This window comes from Rutilus rutilus (genome assembly GCF_951802725.1).
Source record: "Rutilus rutilus genome assembly, chromosome: 2".
NCBI classification, from domain to species: Eukaryota; Metazoa; Chordata; class Actinopteri; order Cypriniformes; family Leuciscidae; genus Rutilus; species Rutilus rutilus.
In genome coordinates this window covers 43,923,362-43,938,052 of record NC_140210.1, presented here as the reverse complement: position 1 = coordinate 43,938,052, position 14,691 = coordinate 43,923,362, and the positions used below count along the sequence as shown (strand labels likewise).

The window sequence follows — 14,691 nt, the reverse complement described above, 5'->3', positions numbered from 1 at the left end:
TTTTGAGTTCAGTAAACACGGGAGCGCATTTACTCCTCCCCCTAATTATAAATCCAAAGGAGGCGGGCCCACTGGGTGTGTCTCTGAAGCGCACAAACGGAAACATGGCGTCGTTGGTGGCTCGTCTCTCTCGAGCATTTGTCTTTAGAAATACAGCAACACTGAGCCGCAACACTGGTCCAAAATCGGTGAATGCGACAGGACTGACTCTCAGCCGAACCGTCGTGACATCCACAACGGGGAGAGTCCTTCCTAAACCAGTTAAGGTGAGTTTATACATGTGTAAGCATTACAGCTGGAGGCTCCCAAGGATACGTAGGAACCAGGGTAGGGCTTCTTGCTAGCCAATGAAAAATAAGAATGGGTTGACTGACATGACTGATGGCCAATCATATTGCTGCAGCGGCACATATTTTATCAAACGAGGAAGTGTACTTCGTGTACGGCTGTTTCTAAAAATCAATTATTTATGTGTCAGTTTATCGACTGTGTTTTCCGTATACAATTATTTATTTATTTTAATTAATGTTTTAAACGCCAAATGAATAATTGTGTTTTCAATATGCACATATATTATTATTATTATTATTATTATTATTATTATTATTAATTTAGGGTATAATTGCATATAATTCTGTGATATTTCTCCAGGTCCCGTTCGGTCTGACCCGCATGTTTATAGTGGTGATTCCGTTCCTCTATGTTGGTAATCTGATCAGTAAAAATTTCGCTGCTCTTCTGGAGGAACATGAGATCTTCGTCCCAGATGATGATGATGATGATGACTGAGCGAAGGTAGACTAATATCTTTATATTGTGTTATGTATTACTATTATATTGTGTGTATGTGGTTGCAGATGTTTATGTTCTTGTGCAGGTCTCACTCCAGCGGTCTGCAGATCTTCTGAGAGGTGCCTGATGCAGATGAACAGGATATATATTTATGCAATAATAAAGCTCGTCAACACACTCTAGTGTTCATATTCCCGCATTACACTAAACATGTTCAGAAGCCAACGTTTAATGCTATTTTTAGGTTTCAAAACATTGTCTACAATATGATTTGAGGCTGCCCTCATATAGCCTCTCTTCTATTTAATAAATTGATTGAATGAATGTTAGTTGCTGGTTGTGTTTTTGTTATATATGTAATGTAATATAAATGTGTGTGAGAGTGTGTATTTTTGTGAGTGAGTGTGTGTGTGTGTGTGTGTGTGTGAGAGTGAGTGAATGTTTTATTGGACTCTACATTAAGACTCATACATTTTCACACACTTAGAAAGTCCGACAGAGGCATTTTTTATTGTGTTTAACTTAAAATACATCTTGCTTTAAGAATATGGATTATTTATTAATTTTTAGCACCATTGTCATTTCTAAAGAGTATGATTTTTAAGTTAACCAAGAAAAGACCTCCACATAATAACACAACATCCTGTATACACATGAGCAAATCCGACGCATCCCAATGTTACGCTGATGTTTCCATCTTCTGATCTCCTGGTGTGTTCTCATTGGCCGGTTCTGCTGTTGCCGAGGAGACGCCCCTCCTCCAGCGCAGCGTCAGTGAGTTTGAGGTGTTCTTTAAGTGCATTGATGTCTCTCTCACTGCGACCCCTTAATTCAGTCAGCTCCACATACACCTCCTTATAGCGCTCGCTCAGCGCTTCATTCTCCTGCAGGCACACACACAACAATATTACTATCAACAATCAATTATTCATGGCTGAACACATCAATCTAAAAGTTCTATAGTTCAATTTTTTCTCTGTAATAAGCGTGAATAATGGATAGAACATTCATTTAATGCTGAATTTGTACCTTAGTTAGAGTTTGGACCTCTTTCCTGAGACAGCTGATCTCCTTGTGAAGATAATCCACCTCACTCTCCTTCACTTTCAGCAACATCTACAGATGGACATGACAGAATGACTATACTAAACCATTTCTCCAATTCTGATACAAATATTCATTCATTTTTTACTTAATATTAATCAAGAATCTACATTTTGTTCTTGTAAAAATTAATTTGTCACACTATTCGAGCAAAAAAAAAAGGAAATATTGACCAGTCACAGCACCTAAAATATAATCGATCCCTATATATATATATACACTACCGGTCAAAATGTTTTTAAAAGAAGTCTCTGCTCACCAAGGCTGCATTTATTTGATTAAAAATACAAACTGACAAACAAACATATTGTGAAATATTATTACAATTTTAAACAGCTGTTTTCTATGTGAATATACAGTAAAGTGTAATTTATTCCTGTGATCAAAGCTGAATTTTCAGCATCATTACTCCAGTCTTCAGTGTCACATGATCCTTCAGAAATCACTCTAATATGATGATTTGATGCTCAAGAAACATTTATGATTATTATCAGTGTTGCAAACACTTTTTATTTCGTGATGCTATGATGAATAGAAAGTTCAAATGAACAGCATTTATCTGAAATGGAAAGCTTTTGTAACAGGTTTCAATCAAAATCAGACTGATTTCTGAAGGATCATGTGACACTGAAGACTGGAGTAATGATGCTGAAAATTCAGCTTTCATCTGAGGAATAAAGTACATTTTAAAATATATTAAAATAGAAAACAGTAATTTTAAATTGTCATAATATTTCACAATAATTTTTCACATAAAATTTTTATCAAATAAATGCAGCCTTGGTGAGCAGAAGAGACTTCTTTTAAAAACATAAAAAATCTTACCGATCTAAAACTTTTGACCAGTAGTGTATATATGTACATATATATGTATATGTATATATATATGGAGCAATATCAATATTATTTTTCAGCAACACCCAAACCAGTTTTATCATTAATAATTTATAAACCACGACACTAATTAAGGATTTGTTAAGGCAAAACATAGATCTGCAAAATAACAATTGGTTAATTTACTCATATGATCAATAGATGTCAGCGTTTGCCCACAGATCACATGCCCCGCCCCTGATGATGTCACGTGTCTCTAAACTCCAATACAAGCCAAACTACACACTATTTTTACAGTATGTTTATATGTTCTGAATCACAGCAATGCAAAGTGGAGTGGAAATCCCAGGTTATTAAATGCATTGCCCCAAATCTAACATATAATAAGGAGTCTAGGTTTGGCTGATGGTTAGAATGGTCAATTAGCCCCTGCTGGTTGATGTCATAATTACACCATCTGGACCCTAAAAGCACCTTCAATCTCACCCCTCAAACTTAAAAATGAGCCTATGTTCTTCTAATGTTTGTAGAAATTTCTTCTGATTCCGAGGAATTTTATTCAGGGTTATCTGAAAGAGGAAGTTGGGTCAAAGGTGACAGCCATGAGGAAAGAGGCCTCTTCTGAATATTTATTTCCTCCTAAATAGGAATATAATTTAACTTACAATCTGGGATTTATAAGTATTTTTTGTGGATTAATCATGTAGTGGATCATTTTTGGTCACAAATTTGAGGATTACAATATTTGGTGCGATCAATTCTTGTGTGTTTTTTCCTCACCTATTTTTGCATCTTTTTGATGGATAGTGAATTGACTTGTTTGTTATTGATTATTCTTTACGTACAGTATCAAATATACGACTAAACCAGTGTTGAGCATCTAACAACAGTCTTTTGAGTTTTAGTAACTTTTGATAGATTAGCAAATTTCTTACAATAACATCAATTTATCTACTCTGCCTTATTTCACTTCACTACGTTCAGGAGTTTGGGGTCGGTAAGATTTAAAAAAAATAATTTCTGAAAGTGTTTCTTCTGCTCACCAAGGCTGCATTTATTTGGTCAAAAATACAGTAAAAAAAACAGTAATATTGTGAAAATATTTTCTAATTCACAATAAGTGTTTTCTATGTGAATTTATGTTAAAATGTAATTTATTGCTGTGATCAAAGCTGAATTTTCAGCATCATTACTCCAGTCTTCAGTGTCACATGATCCTTCAGAAATCAACTGAAATCAAACTTTTGAACAGTAGTGAATATTTACATGATTTACATTTGCATTCATTAGAATATTCTAATATACTTCTCTCTGAATTATCATGAATCATAATCTACGGGTCGAAGGTCAGAGCCTCACCTCTAATTCGGAGGTGCTCCTTTCGTAGCTGCCGAGGGGAACAACTCCTGACCTTTGACCTGTGATGAAGGCTCGCATGAGACTTATCTCCTCCGTCAGACGCGTCTGCAGTTCCTGTGTGTACAGGAAGAGGAAATGTGATTTTGACACATCCAAGCTAAAAACCACACAAGAAGCCTTGCTCATTCACACACTGACAGTGAGGTGACCATTTGTGTTTCATGCATTTGTTTGGTGACAATAACTCTGACTAGCATAAGCAAACTAGTGCTGGGTCCGTGAAGAAAAACTCACACCGACAGTCAGTCACGTCTCTTCTGAGAACAATGAAACAGGATGCTGTGTGTTGACACATATCATGTACTGTTGCCACTGCTGCCTTGGCTTTTGGCTTGCTTAGTTGGGGACATTTAATATTTAACAATATTATTGATCTGCCTTACTTAGGGTGGACGATGACCCAATTTTCTTCTAGAAACAAACTTTGTTGTATTATTTTCATGTTATCAATGTGAAGCTGCTTTGATACAATCTGTTTTGTAAAAAGACTATATAAATAAAGGTGACTTGACTTGACTTGACATATCACACACACGCTGAAATCAGTCGCTCTTTCCCTCTGAATAACTGATGTGTGTTGAAAATTTAAAGGTGCTCTGTGTTAGATTTCAATATATGACATGATGGATTGAGTCACAGGATGAAATGTGACGTCTAAATGATCGCGTCACACCTGAATGCCCACTTTTCGAGTAAGGAAGGTAAAGAGATGTTACAATATTACCTTAATATACAGAAACAACTAGGTTGTTTCAGCATTTTAATCAGCTCAAGTGTGAATAATGACTGTGCATTCAGTTTGCATGCATTTTGTTTACTGTGAAAGAATAAATGCTTGCCAGCCTTCACTGTACAAACGTTTGGGGTCAGTAAGATGTTTTTTTCTTTTCTTTTTTTCCAGAAATTAATACTTTTATTCAGCAAGGATGCATTAAATTGATCAAAAGTGTCAGTAAAAACATTTATAATGTAACATTTATAATAATTATTTCTGTTTTATATGAATGCTGTTCTTTTGAACTTTTTTATTCATCAAAGAATCCTCAATATTGATTATAATCAGAAATGTTTCTTGATCATCAAATCATCATATTAGAGTGATTTCTGAAGGATCATGTGACACTGACGACTGGAGTAATGATGCTGTAAATTCAGCTTTGATCACAGGAATAAATTACATTTTGACAATATATTCACATAGAAAACAGCTATTTTAAATTGTAATAATATTTCACAATATTACTGATTTTACTGTATTTTTGATCAAATAAATGCAGGCTTGCTGAACATGATACGTCTTTCAAAAACTTAAAAACGTACCGACCCCAAACTTTTGAACACTAGTGTACATTTCCCATCATTCTCTGTAGCAGCGTGTGATTGATAAAATACATAAAGCATCAGTAACACATACTAGAAGTAAAAAAAGCTTCTTGTGTTTGTCCGAAAAGTAAGAACAGTCCATTTTAGTTTAATCATATTATAATTATGATTTCCTCGTATCTGCGAACGTCCCAGGAAGACTACGTTTTTTGGTCCAGTTAGTCTCAGATCCGGGTTGGATCCTCACTAATGTGTGTATCATGCATTATTTAATTGGCTTATCTGAAATTTGGGGACTCTAGAAGTTAAAATTTTAGTTTCACATGGTGTATTGTGTATCTACCACTGGAAAAATGCTTAAAACAGCCTCATTCCTCTCATCCCACTTCCGGTCTACCTGGTTCTCCTGGCGAAGCTGCTCCATCTCCCTCTCCTTCTGTCGGATCGCTCCGACTCGCTCCTCAGTGCTGTTCTGGACGTGGTTGAGCTCCACACACTGCTGGGAATAGCGCTCGGACAGGCCGTCCAGCTCCCGCTGCAGAGAGAGCGACTCGTGGCTGATGGACACACAGACCCAGTAATCGATTAACTGATTCACTGCAGTGGACTGATTGATTGGATGAGTGATCAATCTATTCTTGTCAATCAAACACCTGCCACTTTTCAGAGTAAATGATGCTCTTGTGTTCGCAGTCTCTGAGGCGCGAGAGAAGAATCACGGCACAGATGAGAACTCGTGTACAGTATTAATTATTGACACAGGATTCCCTTGAGAATATCACCATGCCGGTCAAATATTTGACAAGATGTTGGGGTTTTCTAGCATGCAACACACTCTCAATGGTCTTTTTAGACAATTTCAAACTCTTCAAAGATGCCTGTTCTGAATCCAACACAGCAAACATCCAGTATTTTAATAAACTGTTCCCTTTCAAACAAAGACTATTATTTCATATGGTACAGGGTTAAATCAGACAGATTCAGGCAGGATTACTGAATATAAAATCTGACAGATGTCTTTTTTCGAACACTGTGAGTGTAGTTGGTAGGGGTTGAAGGATTTTTTTAAAGTCAACATTTATTTGAAAAAAGACTCGAACGCGGGTCGCCCTGTGCACAGATATGACACATCGCGCCTACATTTTTATCAGTTCATTTGTCTTTGGGTCGTTATATTTTGTCAGATTTCTGCTCGTTCTAACTCAGAGACAGATAAAGTAGCACAGTAAAGATTACATTTATATGAATGCATTAGTTAGAGAGCGATTGCATGTGAATTAATTCTACCTGGTAGCGTCTCTCTACTAATAGTGAAGCTGTGGGTTTTAGTTACTAAGAAATATATGCTAGAACCTTTCAGTTTTTAAGCTATTTTATTGATAAATCACAGAACAGTCTTGACAATACATGAATGTACATGTGCGTTACAATGCAGCAGTTCATTCATTTAGAACGGCGATTAAAGGGTTAGTTCACCCAAAAATTCAATTTCTGTCATTAATTACTCAACCACATGTCGTTCCAAACCCGTAAGATCTTCGTTCATCTTCGGAACACAAATGAAGATATTTTTGATGAAATCCGAGAGGTTTCTGAACCCTCCATAGACTGTCATGTAATCACCACTTTCAAGGCCCAGAAAGGTAGTAAAGACATCGTTAAAATAGTCCATGTAACTCCAGTGGTTCAAACTTAATGTTATGAAGTGACGAGAATACATTTGAGCGCAAAAACAAACAAAAATAACAACTTTATTCAACAATTTCTTCTCTTCCGCATCAGCCTCTGAAGCTGTTCACGTGAGCAATAACATTGAGGTGGAGTGGAGGAATAATGCTTCATAACATTAAGGTTGAACCACTGTAGTCACACGGACTATTTAAACGATGTCTTTACTACCTTTCTGGGCCTTGAAAGTGGTAATAACGTCGCTGCCTATGGAGGGATTAGAAACCACTCGGATTTCATCAAAAATATCTTCATTTGTGTTCCGAAGATGAACGAAGATCTTACGGGTTTGGAACGAAACAAGGGTGAGTAATGACTGACAGAAATGTCATTTTTGGGTGAACTATCCCTTTAACTTACGTGTACAATAAACGTGCATTCACCCAATCAATTTTGAGCATCCAGATGGTATAATCAAACATATGTTGTGGAGCGCTCTCAGAGTACTATGCATTTATTTGTCATTTTAACTGTTGGAAACATAGCGTAAAAGTGGACTTCAAAGATTTCTTATCTTGTTGCGCCCACTATAGGCCATGATCAGCAACTAGTCGACTTCAAACTTAAAGCATTATGGCAGATTATTAAAGTCAACTAGACGACTAGTAGTTGGCGGGTGCCAGTGTTTCGTACGGCCTGCGTTCAGCCAATCAGCGTATCCTTACGTCACTTATGGTTCCTATAGTGCTGGGTTAGACACTGAATTAGGAGCTGATTTATTCTCTTCAAAGGACATTCTTATAACTAAAATCGTTCCCAGTTCCTGCAGTCCAAATACGCCAAAAAGCAGGTACTTGCGTCAATAGTCAAAAGTATGAAAACATTCCTCAGGTGCAAAAGCCCCTTATTTTGCAAAGGATTATGTTGCTAAACAGGTGTATAGTGGATTTTCAACATGTTTTCTGCCAAGTTCAGGGTGCTACGCACCACAAAAATGTGCTCAGAGCAGTTTTGGTGGGGTTTCCTTGTGAGACTGTGTAGGTTGTGCACATTTGATTAAGTGTTATGATGCGAGTAAAGTGTGGACGTACAGTTGTTGTTTGATCAAGGGGTCTGTTGGCTCTCCTCCTCCTCCATGAACCTTCAGTCTCTCAATCTCCTCTTGGTGAGATTTCCTCAGAGCCTCCATAGCTGCATGAATAAAGATGAAAAGTATTAGTATTTGAAACGAACATACTGAATTCTCACCTGTTAAGCACTAGATTTTTTGGGGATGGTCACCAGGACACTACTGTTGAAAGTAGGGATGCACATTATATCGGCCACCGTATCGGTATCGACCGATATATGTTCATTTTTAATGTTATTGTTATCGGCCCGATAAGAAAATTTGGCTGATATATTAAAGCCGATAATGAATGTATGATTTCCTTCAGCTGAGACACTTCAGATGAACACTGTCCGCCATGATGGTTTTGAATTGCCTGAAATATGATTGGAATCAGGCTCTCAAAAATTATATACAAATTTGGATTTAGATTTATCGGCCAATATATCGGTTATCGGTATCGGCTAAAAAATTTCATATCGGTGCCTCCCAAGTTGAAAGTTTGGGGTTTTTCAATGTTTTTGAAAGAAGTCTCTTCTGCTCACCAAGGTTGCATTTATTTGATCAAAAATGCAGTAAGTTATATTGTGAAATATTATTACAATTTAAAATAACTGTTTTTAAGTGAATATAAGTTAAAACATAATTTATTCATGTGATCAAAGCTGAATTTTCATCATCATTACTCCAGTCTTCAGTGTCACATGATCCTTCAGAAATCACTCTAAGTTGATGCTCAAGAAACATTTACGATTATTATCAATGCCGAAAACAGCATCATATTTTTGTGGAAACTGAGACATTTTATTACGGATTTTTTGACGAATAGAAGGTTCAAAAGAACAGCATTTATTTGAAATAGAAATCTTTTGAATAATTTGTCTGTGTTTTGTGGCCCATACTGACCTTGAACAGTGTTTTTGGCTTCCTCTTGCAGCAGTCTCTGTTTGTCTCTCTCCATCTCTCTGCGTTCTCTCTCGTGCTCGTTGTGTATCTCGGCCATTCTCTCTCTGTGCTCTCTCTCCATCTGCTCCAGTCTCAGAGCGCAGGGCGCGTCAGGAGCGCAGAGACCCCCGACACCGGCCGCCACACGGACCTCGCGAAGAGCCTCGATCTGCTGCCTCAGAGACACCACCTGACCAATGCATCGAGATCACACACATGAAGATGGTGCATGCTAAGTGGATGCGCATGCGCAGTGGAAAGAGCACTAAAAAATTGTACTTAAGTAAAAGTATTGCTACTTCAAAAATAATTTACTTGAGTACAAGTAGAAGTACTGGAAAATGAATTACACCTCAACCATGACCTAGAATGTGTTTTACATCTTTGTACCTACTTGGCGAGAAAATGTATACTTCTGTTGTGGTTCACTCCACATGTCCCTTCTGTTCATATGTGGATGAATCAAATTGCTATTTTCCCTCCTTTAGAAAAACTCTAAAAAACTTTAGAGGTCTAATGATTTCTGGCGTGTTTGATCCCCTCTTTGGAATTTATTTCTTGACTCTTGTTTGTTTTTTTTCTATTACTCTACACCCGATCCTTGAACTGCCAGTTGATGGATGATTGTATATGCCGCCATGAAACACCTGTACCACGGTTTTGATATTGTAAAACTATAAAAACAATTCTTTAAAAAATAAAATAAAAATAAAAATACTGGAAAATAACTCAAGTAAGACTAAATAAGTAGTTTGCTGAAAAACTACTCAAGTTACTACATTACAAAGTACTTCAGTATATTTTTCTATTTTTATCCAAAATGAGACGAAAAAATGAGCGCTAAATGCGCATGTCATTTCTGTTTTATTCCTACTGGAGGCCAGAGGCCTAGCAAAGTTGAATACATTATTTTTTATTCAACTCAAGTAAAAGTAAAAGTACCACAATTCAAATTTTTAATTATTAAAAATCTACTCAAGTACTGTAACGAAAGTATTTGTAATTAGTTACGGTTATACTTTATTTTAAGGTATCTGTGTTACAGTGTAATTCTATATTTAAGTATTGAGTAATAATAATTAACTACATGTACTTACTATAGGGTTAGGGTAGGATTAGGTTTTGGTTGAAGGGTTAATTGCATGTAATTATGCATAATTGACTGTTATTACTATGGTAAGTATATGTAACATATGTAACAACGACACTGTAAAATAAAGTGTTACCTTAGTTACTTTCCACCTCTGCAAGGACGTTGCCTATATCCCATTACTACATCAACCATGATACAAACACACACACCTCTCGCTGAAGCACCTCATTTGTCGCTAGTGGATTCTGGGAACCAACAGGTGACTTGTTCAATCCGATTGGAAGCTGCTCAAAGTCGGCCCACTTTCTCTCGACGTCCGGCACCGTCTGAGTTTTGGGAACCTGAGGCTTAGTCGGGATCACCGGAGTGGCTCCTTTCTTCAACTCCACCTTTTCCCAGGGGTCCTCGCCCTCCCTGTCGGATATTCCCTCCTGGAACCACTTGGTTCGGTCCTCCAGACGTCTTTCTTGATCTCGGTCACGGCCCTCGCCCGCCTCCCTTCGATTGGTCAAAGGTGAGGACGTCATGTCGGTGTGATCTTGACATGGACCGGCGACATCTGACCCTGGGTCACGGGGTGCGGGAGAGGTTCGGGATGGTGCATTCTGGGAACTGGAGTTCTCTCTGTCGCTGATGTCACTGTCGTCTGGGTGTCTAAGAACAGAGAGAGAAATCAACTTCCTGATTACAAGGAAACAGAAACTCAAGTCAAACCTCAAACCGGCTCCACTTGGACATGAATAATGGTTATTTCAGTTTTAAAAAGTCCAAGTCCCCCTGTGGTGAAAATCAAGCTTTTAATGTTGTTTATATGTCTATGTGGTGTTTTTAATAGGCTTTAAGACAAATCATGTGTAAATTCATAAGTCGACACCATTGCTGAGTATTTTCTCCTTAAAACTGCAGTGAACCAAAGACAGTCTCAAAAACATGGTTTGAAATCGCTGGTGTTTCTGACGTCACAAACTACCTTGTAACCAATCAGATCAACGTGTGATCGTCAACGAGTGGATCTATGAGCTGCTGTGAGTGAGTGGAGGCGGGGCTCATTTGCATATTCTGCATACTAAATGAGGCAAAGGTGTAGAGTTACATTCAAGCTATTTTAAGGCATGACAAATTTTGTTTAAATATGTACATTTGGTCAAATATGAGTTTTAAGGGATACAATTATTGACTACAGGGGATTTAATATAGCAATGGTTTATTAGGGATATTTGATATGTTTTGAATATCCAAATAAATTATCTATGGGTGAATATCACAAAAACATGAACCTGAACCCAGAAAAAAATGAAACATCGTGGCACATATCATTGTGTACTATAATATATGCTTAATTGTCATGAAAATTACACCCCTAAAAATAGTATTTATTGTCTTAATGTGAAATGTATCCCTAATTGATTCTCTGCATTTTTTATCCCCCTCAGTTTGATCATACTGTATGCTTTCAGCTGAATCCCTGAAGGAGATTCTCCTCCTCAGCGTGTCGATCCAGTTCCTCCTGATCCTGGAGGTCATCGCTGACAGGCTCACCAGTCCATCGCGCATCTGCAGACCAATCAAGAGAGATTCGGGACACATTAGGAATATTCTTGAGTTTTGGCCTCTAAAAGCGTTTGTGACAAGTTCTCACATGCAGCTGAAGTCCATAGTTTTTGTCGGCATCATATTCCTCCACTTGCAGACAGTGACGTAAATAAATCTCACCATCTGCCTCATCTCTCTACCAAAGTGAAAAACAAACAGAATCCAGGATAGTTATTATTATTATGCCATGCCTATTCAGATAATGCTCTCAGATACTATTACAAATATAGTGCTCTCAGTTCCATTTACACATTTGACCATGTTCATGTTTATTTCCTCAAACGTTATCTGTACAGTCTTTAGTTAATAATCACTGATGGTCGCTCACCTCTTCAGCTCCAGAGTCTCTATAGTATCTCAGTTCTGAATCAGTGATTACAAACCAGTGCTTCCTCCACTGCAAGTTAAACAGAAGTACGTCAAACATCTATATACATACTCAAACAAAGCAAAATCTCTCTGAACCTTTCTCGACATGAAGATTTTAGGTAAATATAAGAGAAAGTATTCTGTAAATGAGCACCATTTCTCATTTTCTTCACTATGTTTAATCATGTTTAAAAAGCCTTCCAGTGTGACAAAAAAAAATGCCATAAAACAATAAAAAATGAGGGGGAAATTAGTAAGTGTTTAAATAGGAAGTCACATAGACAGATCGGTCATGCAACATCATTAAAAGGCTCAAGTTCAAAGAAGCAGACCTGTACGCTTACCTCTTCATCTTCATCCAGCAAATACATCCATCCCTTTTTACAGTTCAGAAGGTCAAGCTTATAGAAAACAGAACCAGTTGCGTTAAAACAAGTCAATGCATAAGCAATTCGATGTGTATAATAAACTCAACATCTCCAGTTACAGTATGAATCTTTCAGAGCAACAGTGTGACATTCCAGAACACAGTAATCCTGAGCACGAGACATTCCAGTCGCGCGCGCGAGGAAGGGTGAGCGCGTGAATGAATCATTTACAAGTATTTCAACAATTACATACATTTTTAAAGACTTACCGACATGGGTATCCGGTTGTTGGCATGAAATAGGGAAGAAACTGGTTTAGTTGCTTAATTCTAGCTAGTACGTTGTGTCATCAAACTGCGTATTTGCACTTGTGAATTAAATAAATACAAATTCGCGCTAATTTAAAAAGTTTCCGCACTTAGGCTTATTAAACAATCATAAATACACGTTAAATTATCCCTGCGTGACTAGACAAGACAAGCATCTCTAACAGCTGGTCACGTGACCACAAGCTTCCGCGAACTAACGTTAGGCAGCTCGCGGTTTGACACATTACCACTAAACTGTACACTACAGCTTCTCTCAGTATAATATAAGCTTCAAATCCTCTCATAACTTCACTAAAACGTCTGTATCTAGCGCTAAATATAATGTCATTTCTGTCTAGTAGCTCAAACGTGCGTTTTCGTCCGTCCTGCGAGCATAAACACCTGCTTCTGGACTAGAAACTGAATACCTCAGTGTTGGTAAACGAGTGGCGGTGACTGTAGGTGACTTTACCTGCATCTGAGGGGGCTGTTCTGGACCTTTGTGTCCTCCGTTTACCATCCTAATGTTCTCTGCTTTTTTACTGGACCTCTGAGAATATATTCAGAGAGATACTGACTCAGCAAAACTAATATAAGCTATATTTATTTAATTATTTTCTTGAGGAATCACTGTTGTGGGTGGTTGGCAGGACATTGCTATGTGTTTGCAACTTTGTGTAGGTGTTCTTGGTGTTTTTTAGTGTGTTGCTATGTAGTTATTAGGTTCTGGGTGGTTGCTCGGTTCCCAGCAAGCAATTTTGTGTTTAAAAGACGTCTAATAGCCATCCAGACACACAGCACAGACGTCTAGGCTAAAACAAGGCAAAATTTGGTCTGCCAGTGAAAACTGAATAGACGTCTAAACCATAGCCCAAGAATAAACTAGTCATCAATTAGATAAGAATGAAGAAATGAAACCAAACACATTGCAATCACTGTTTACTTTCCTTACATGATGGAATATCATACATTTCGCAAGTTATTTTGGCAAAAACGACATGTAACCAAATTCAAGGTTATTTTGCCTAGAAGTGGGTTACTTATAGCTGGACTATATCAGGTCTATATAGTTAACCTAGATGGTGAAATGACGGCTATTGCTTGCTGGGTTGTTACATACCGACCCACACCAAAATCTCTATAGTATTCCACTCTCAAATATGTCTCAGATTTCAGTGCAAGTCTTTCAGAAAACTCAAGGTCGCTTTACAATAAAGTACAAACAAATAAACATGACATAGAAACGATACAAATAAACTGAGATGGATAACATAATAGATAGAGGTACATATACATAAAAATCATATAGAGTCAGGGGTCAGGGAAACAAGTAGCAAAAAAATATGTTTTAAGCTGGGTTTTGAATTCGTGTAATGATGAAAGGTCGCAGATGTGTTGGGGAATAGAGTTGGTAGTGATACTAAAAGCTCTTCCACCAAACGATGATAGTTTGTGCCTACGGATCGTCAACAGACCGGTATTGGAAGATCTAAGTGTGCGAGCTGGGGAGTGATGAGATCAGAAATATAGTTGGGGGCAAGACCATGGAGTGCTTTGAAGGTGATAAGGAGTATCTTGTATTGAATAGGAAAGCGAACGGGTAGCCAATGAAGTCTGCGTAAAATCTGAGTAATGTGGGAAGATTTCTTTGTGTATGTGAGGAAGATTCAGCAGAGTAGACAGTGAAATGAAAACAATGAGAAAAGGAAGTGTGTGAAACTTTGTGAACTCCAGCACCTGTGAATGGCCTGATGTAGTGCTGTTGGT

The 14,691-nt window shown here is 37.6% G+C and overlaps 2 protein-coding genes across 3 annotated transcripts; one reads left to right on the top strand and one right to left on the bottom strand.

Annotated features, from left to right (window-relative positions):
* The first annotated feature begins 71 nt into the window (after positions 1 to 71).
* On the top strand, positions 72 to 1,116 carry smdt1b (single-pass membrane protein with aspartate-rich tail 1b). The gene is made up of 3 exons (XM_084394381.1): positions 72 to 266; positions 652 to 795; positions 878 to 1,116. Exons 1-2 carry the CDS (start codon positions 105 to 107, stop codon positions 787 to 789), a joined length of 300 nt encoding a protein of 99 aa, XP_084250507.1. The 5' UTR covers positions 72 to 104; the 3' UTR covers positions 790 to 795; positions 878 to 1,116.
* A 167-nt stretch (positions 1,117 to 1,283) lies between these two features.
* On the bottom strand, positions 1,284 to 13,355 carry triobpa (TRIO and F-actin binding protein a). 2 transcript variants are annotated; one of them, XM_084394361.1, is made up of 12 exons: positions 12,886 to 13,355; positions 12,593 to 12,649; positions 12,208 to 12,276; positions 11,926 to 12,015; positions 11,731 to 11,840; positions 10,496 to 10,940; positions 9,155 to 9,383; positions 8,232 to 8,331; positions 5,870 to 6,029; positions 4,090 to 4,203; positions 1,822 to 1,908; positions 1,284 to 1,676 (listed from the first exon to the last, which is right to left on the bottom strand). In XM_084394361.1, exons 1-12 carry the CDS (start codon positions 12,889 to 12,891, stop codon positions 1,512 to 1,514), a joined length of 1,632 nt encoding a protein of 543 aa, XP_084250487.1. In that variant the 5' UTR covers positions 12,892 to 13,355; the 3' UTR covers positions 1,284 to 1,511. The 2 variants fall into 2 exon arrangements, with proteins under 2 accessions (XP_084250487.1, XP_084250488.1); XM_084394362.1 differs by having other exon boundaries at positions 10,511 to 10,940; positions 12,886 to 13,135.
* Positions 13,356 to 14,691: the final 1,336 nt, after the last annotated feature.

Excerpts from the sequence above, each read along its gene's own strand:
- smdt1b (XM_084394381.1), top strand. The coding sequence starts at position 105 with ATGGCGTCGTTGGTGGCTCGTCTCTCTCGAGCATTTGTCTTTAGAAAT. Across the intron at positions 267-651 it reads TCCTTCCTAAACCAGTTAAG|GTCCCGTTCGGTCTGACCCG; the intron begins GTGAGTTTATAC and ends ATATTTCTCCAG.
- triobpa (XM_084394361.1), bottom strand. Across the intron at positions 9,384-10,495 it reads ATGAGGTGCTTCAGCGAGAG|GTGGTGTCTCTGAGGCAGCA; the intron begins GTGTGTGTGTTT and ends TGCATTGGTCAG. Across the intron at positions 1,677-1,821 it reads AGGTCCAAACTCTAACTAAG|GAGAATGAAGCGCTGAGCGA; the intron begins GTACAAATTCAG and ends GTGTGCCTGCAG.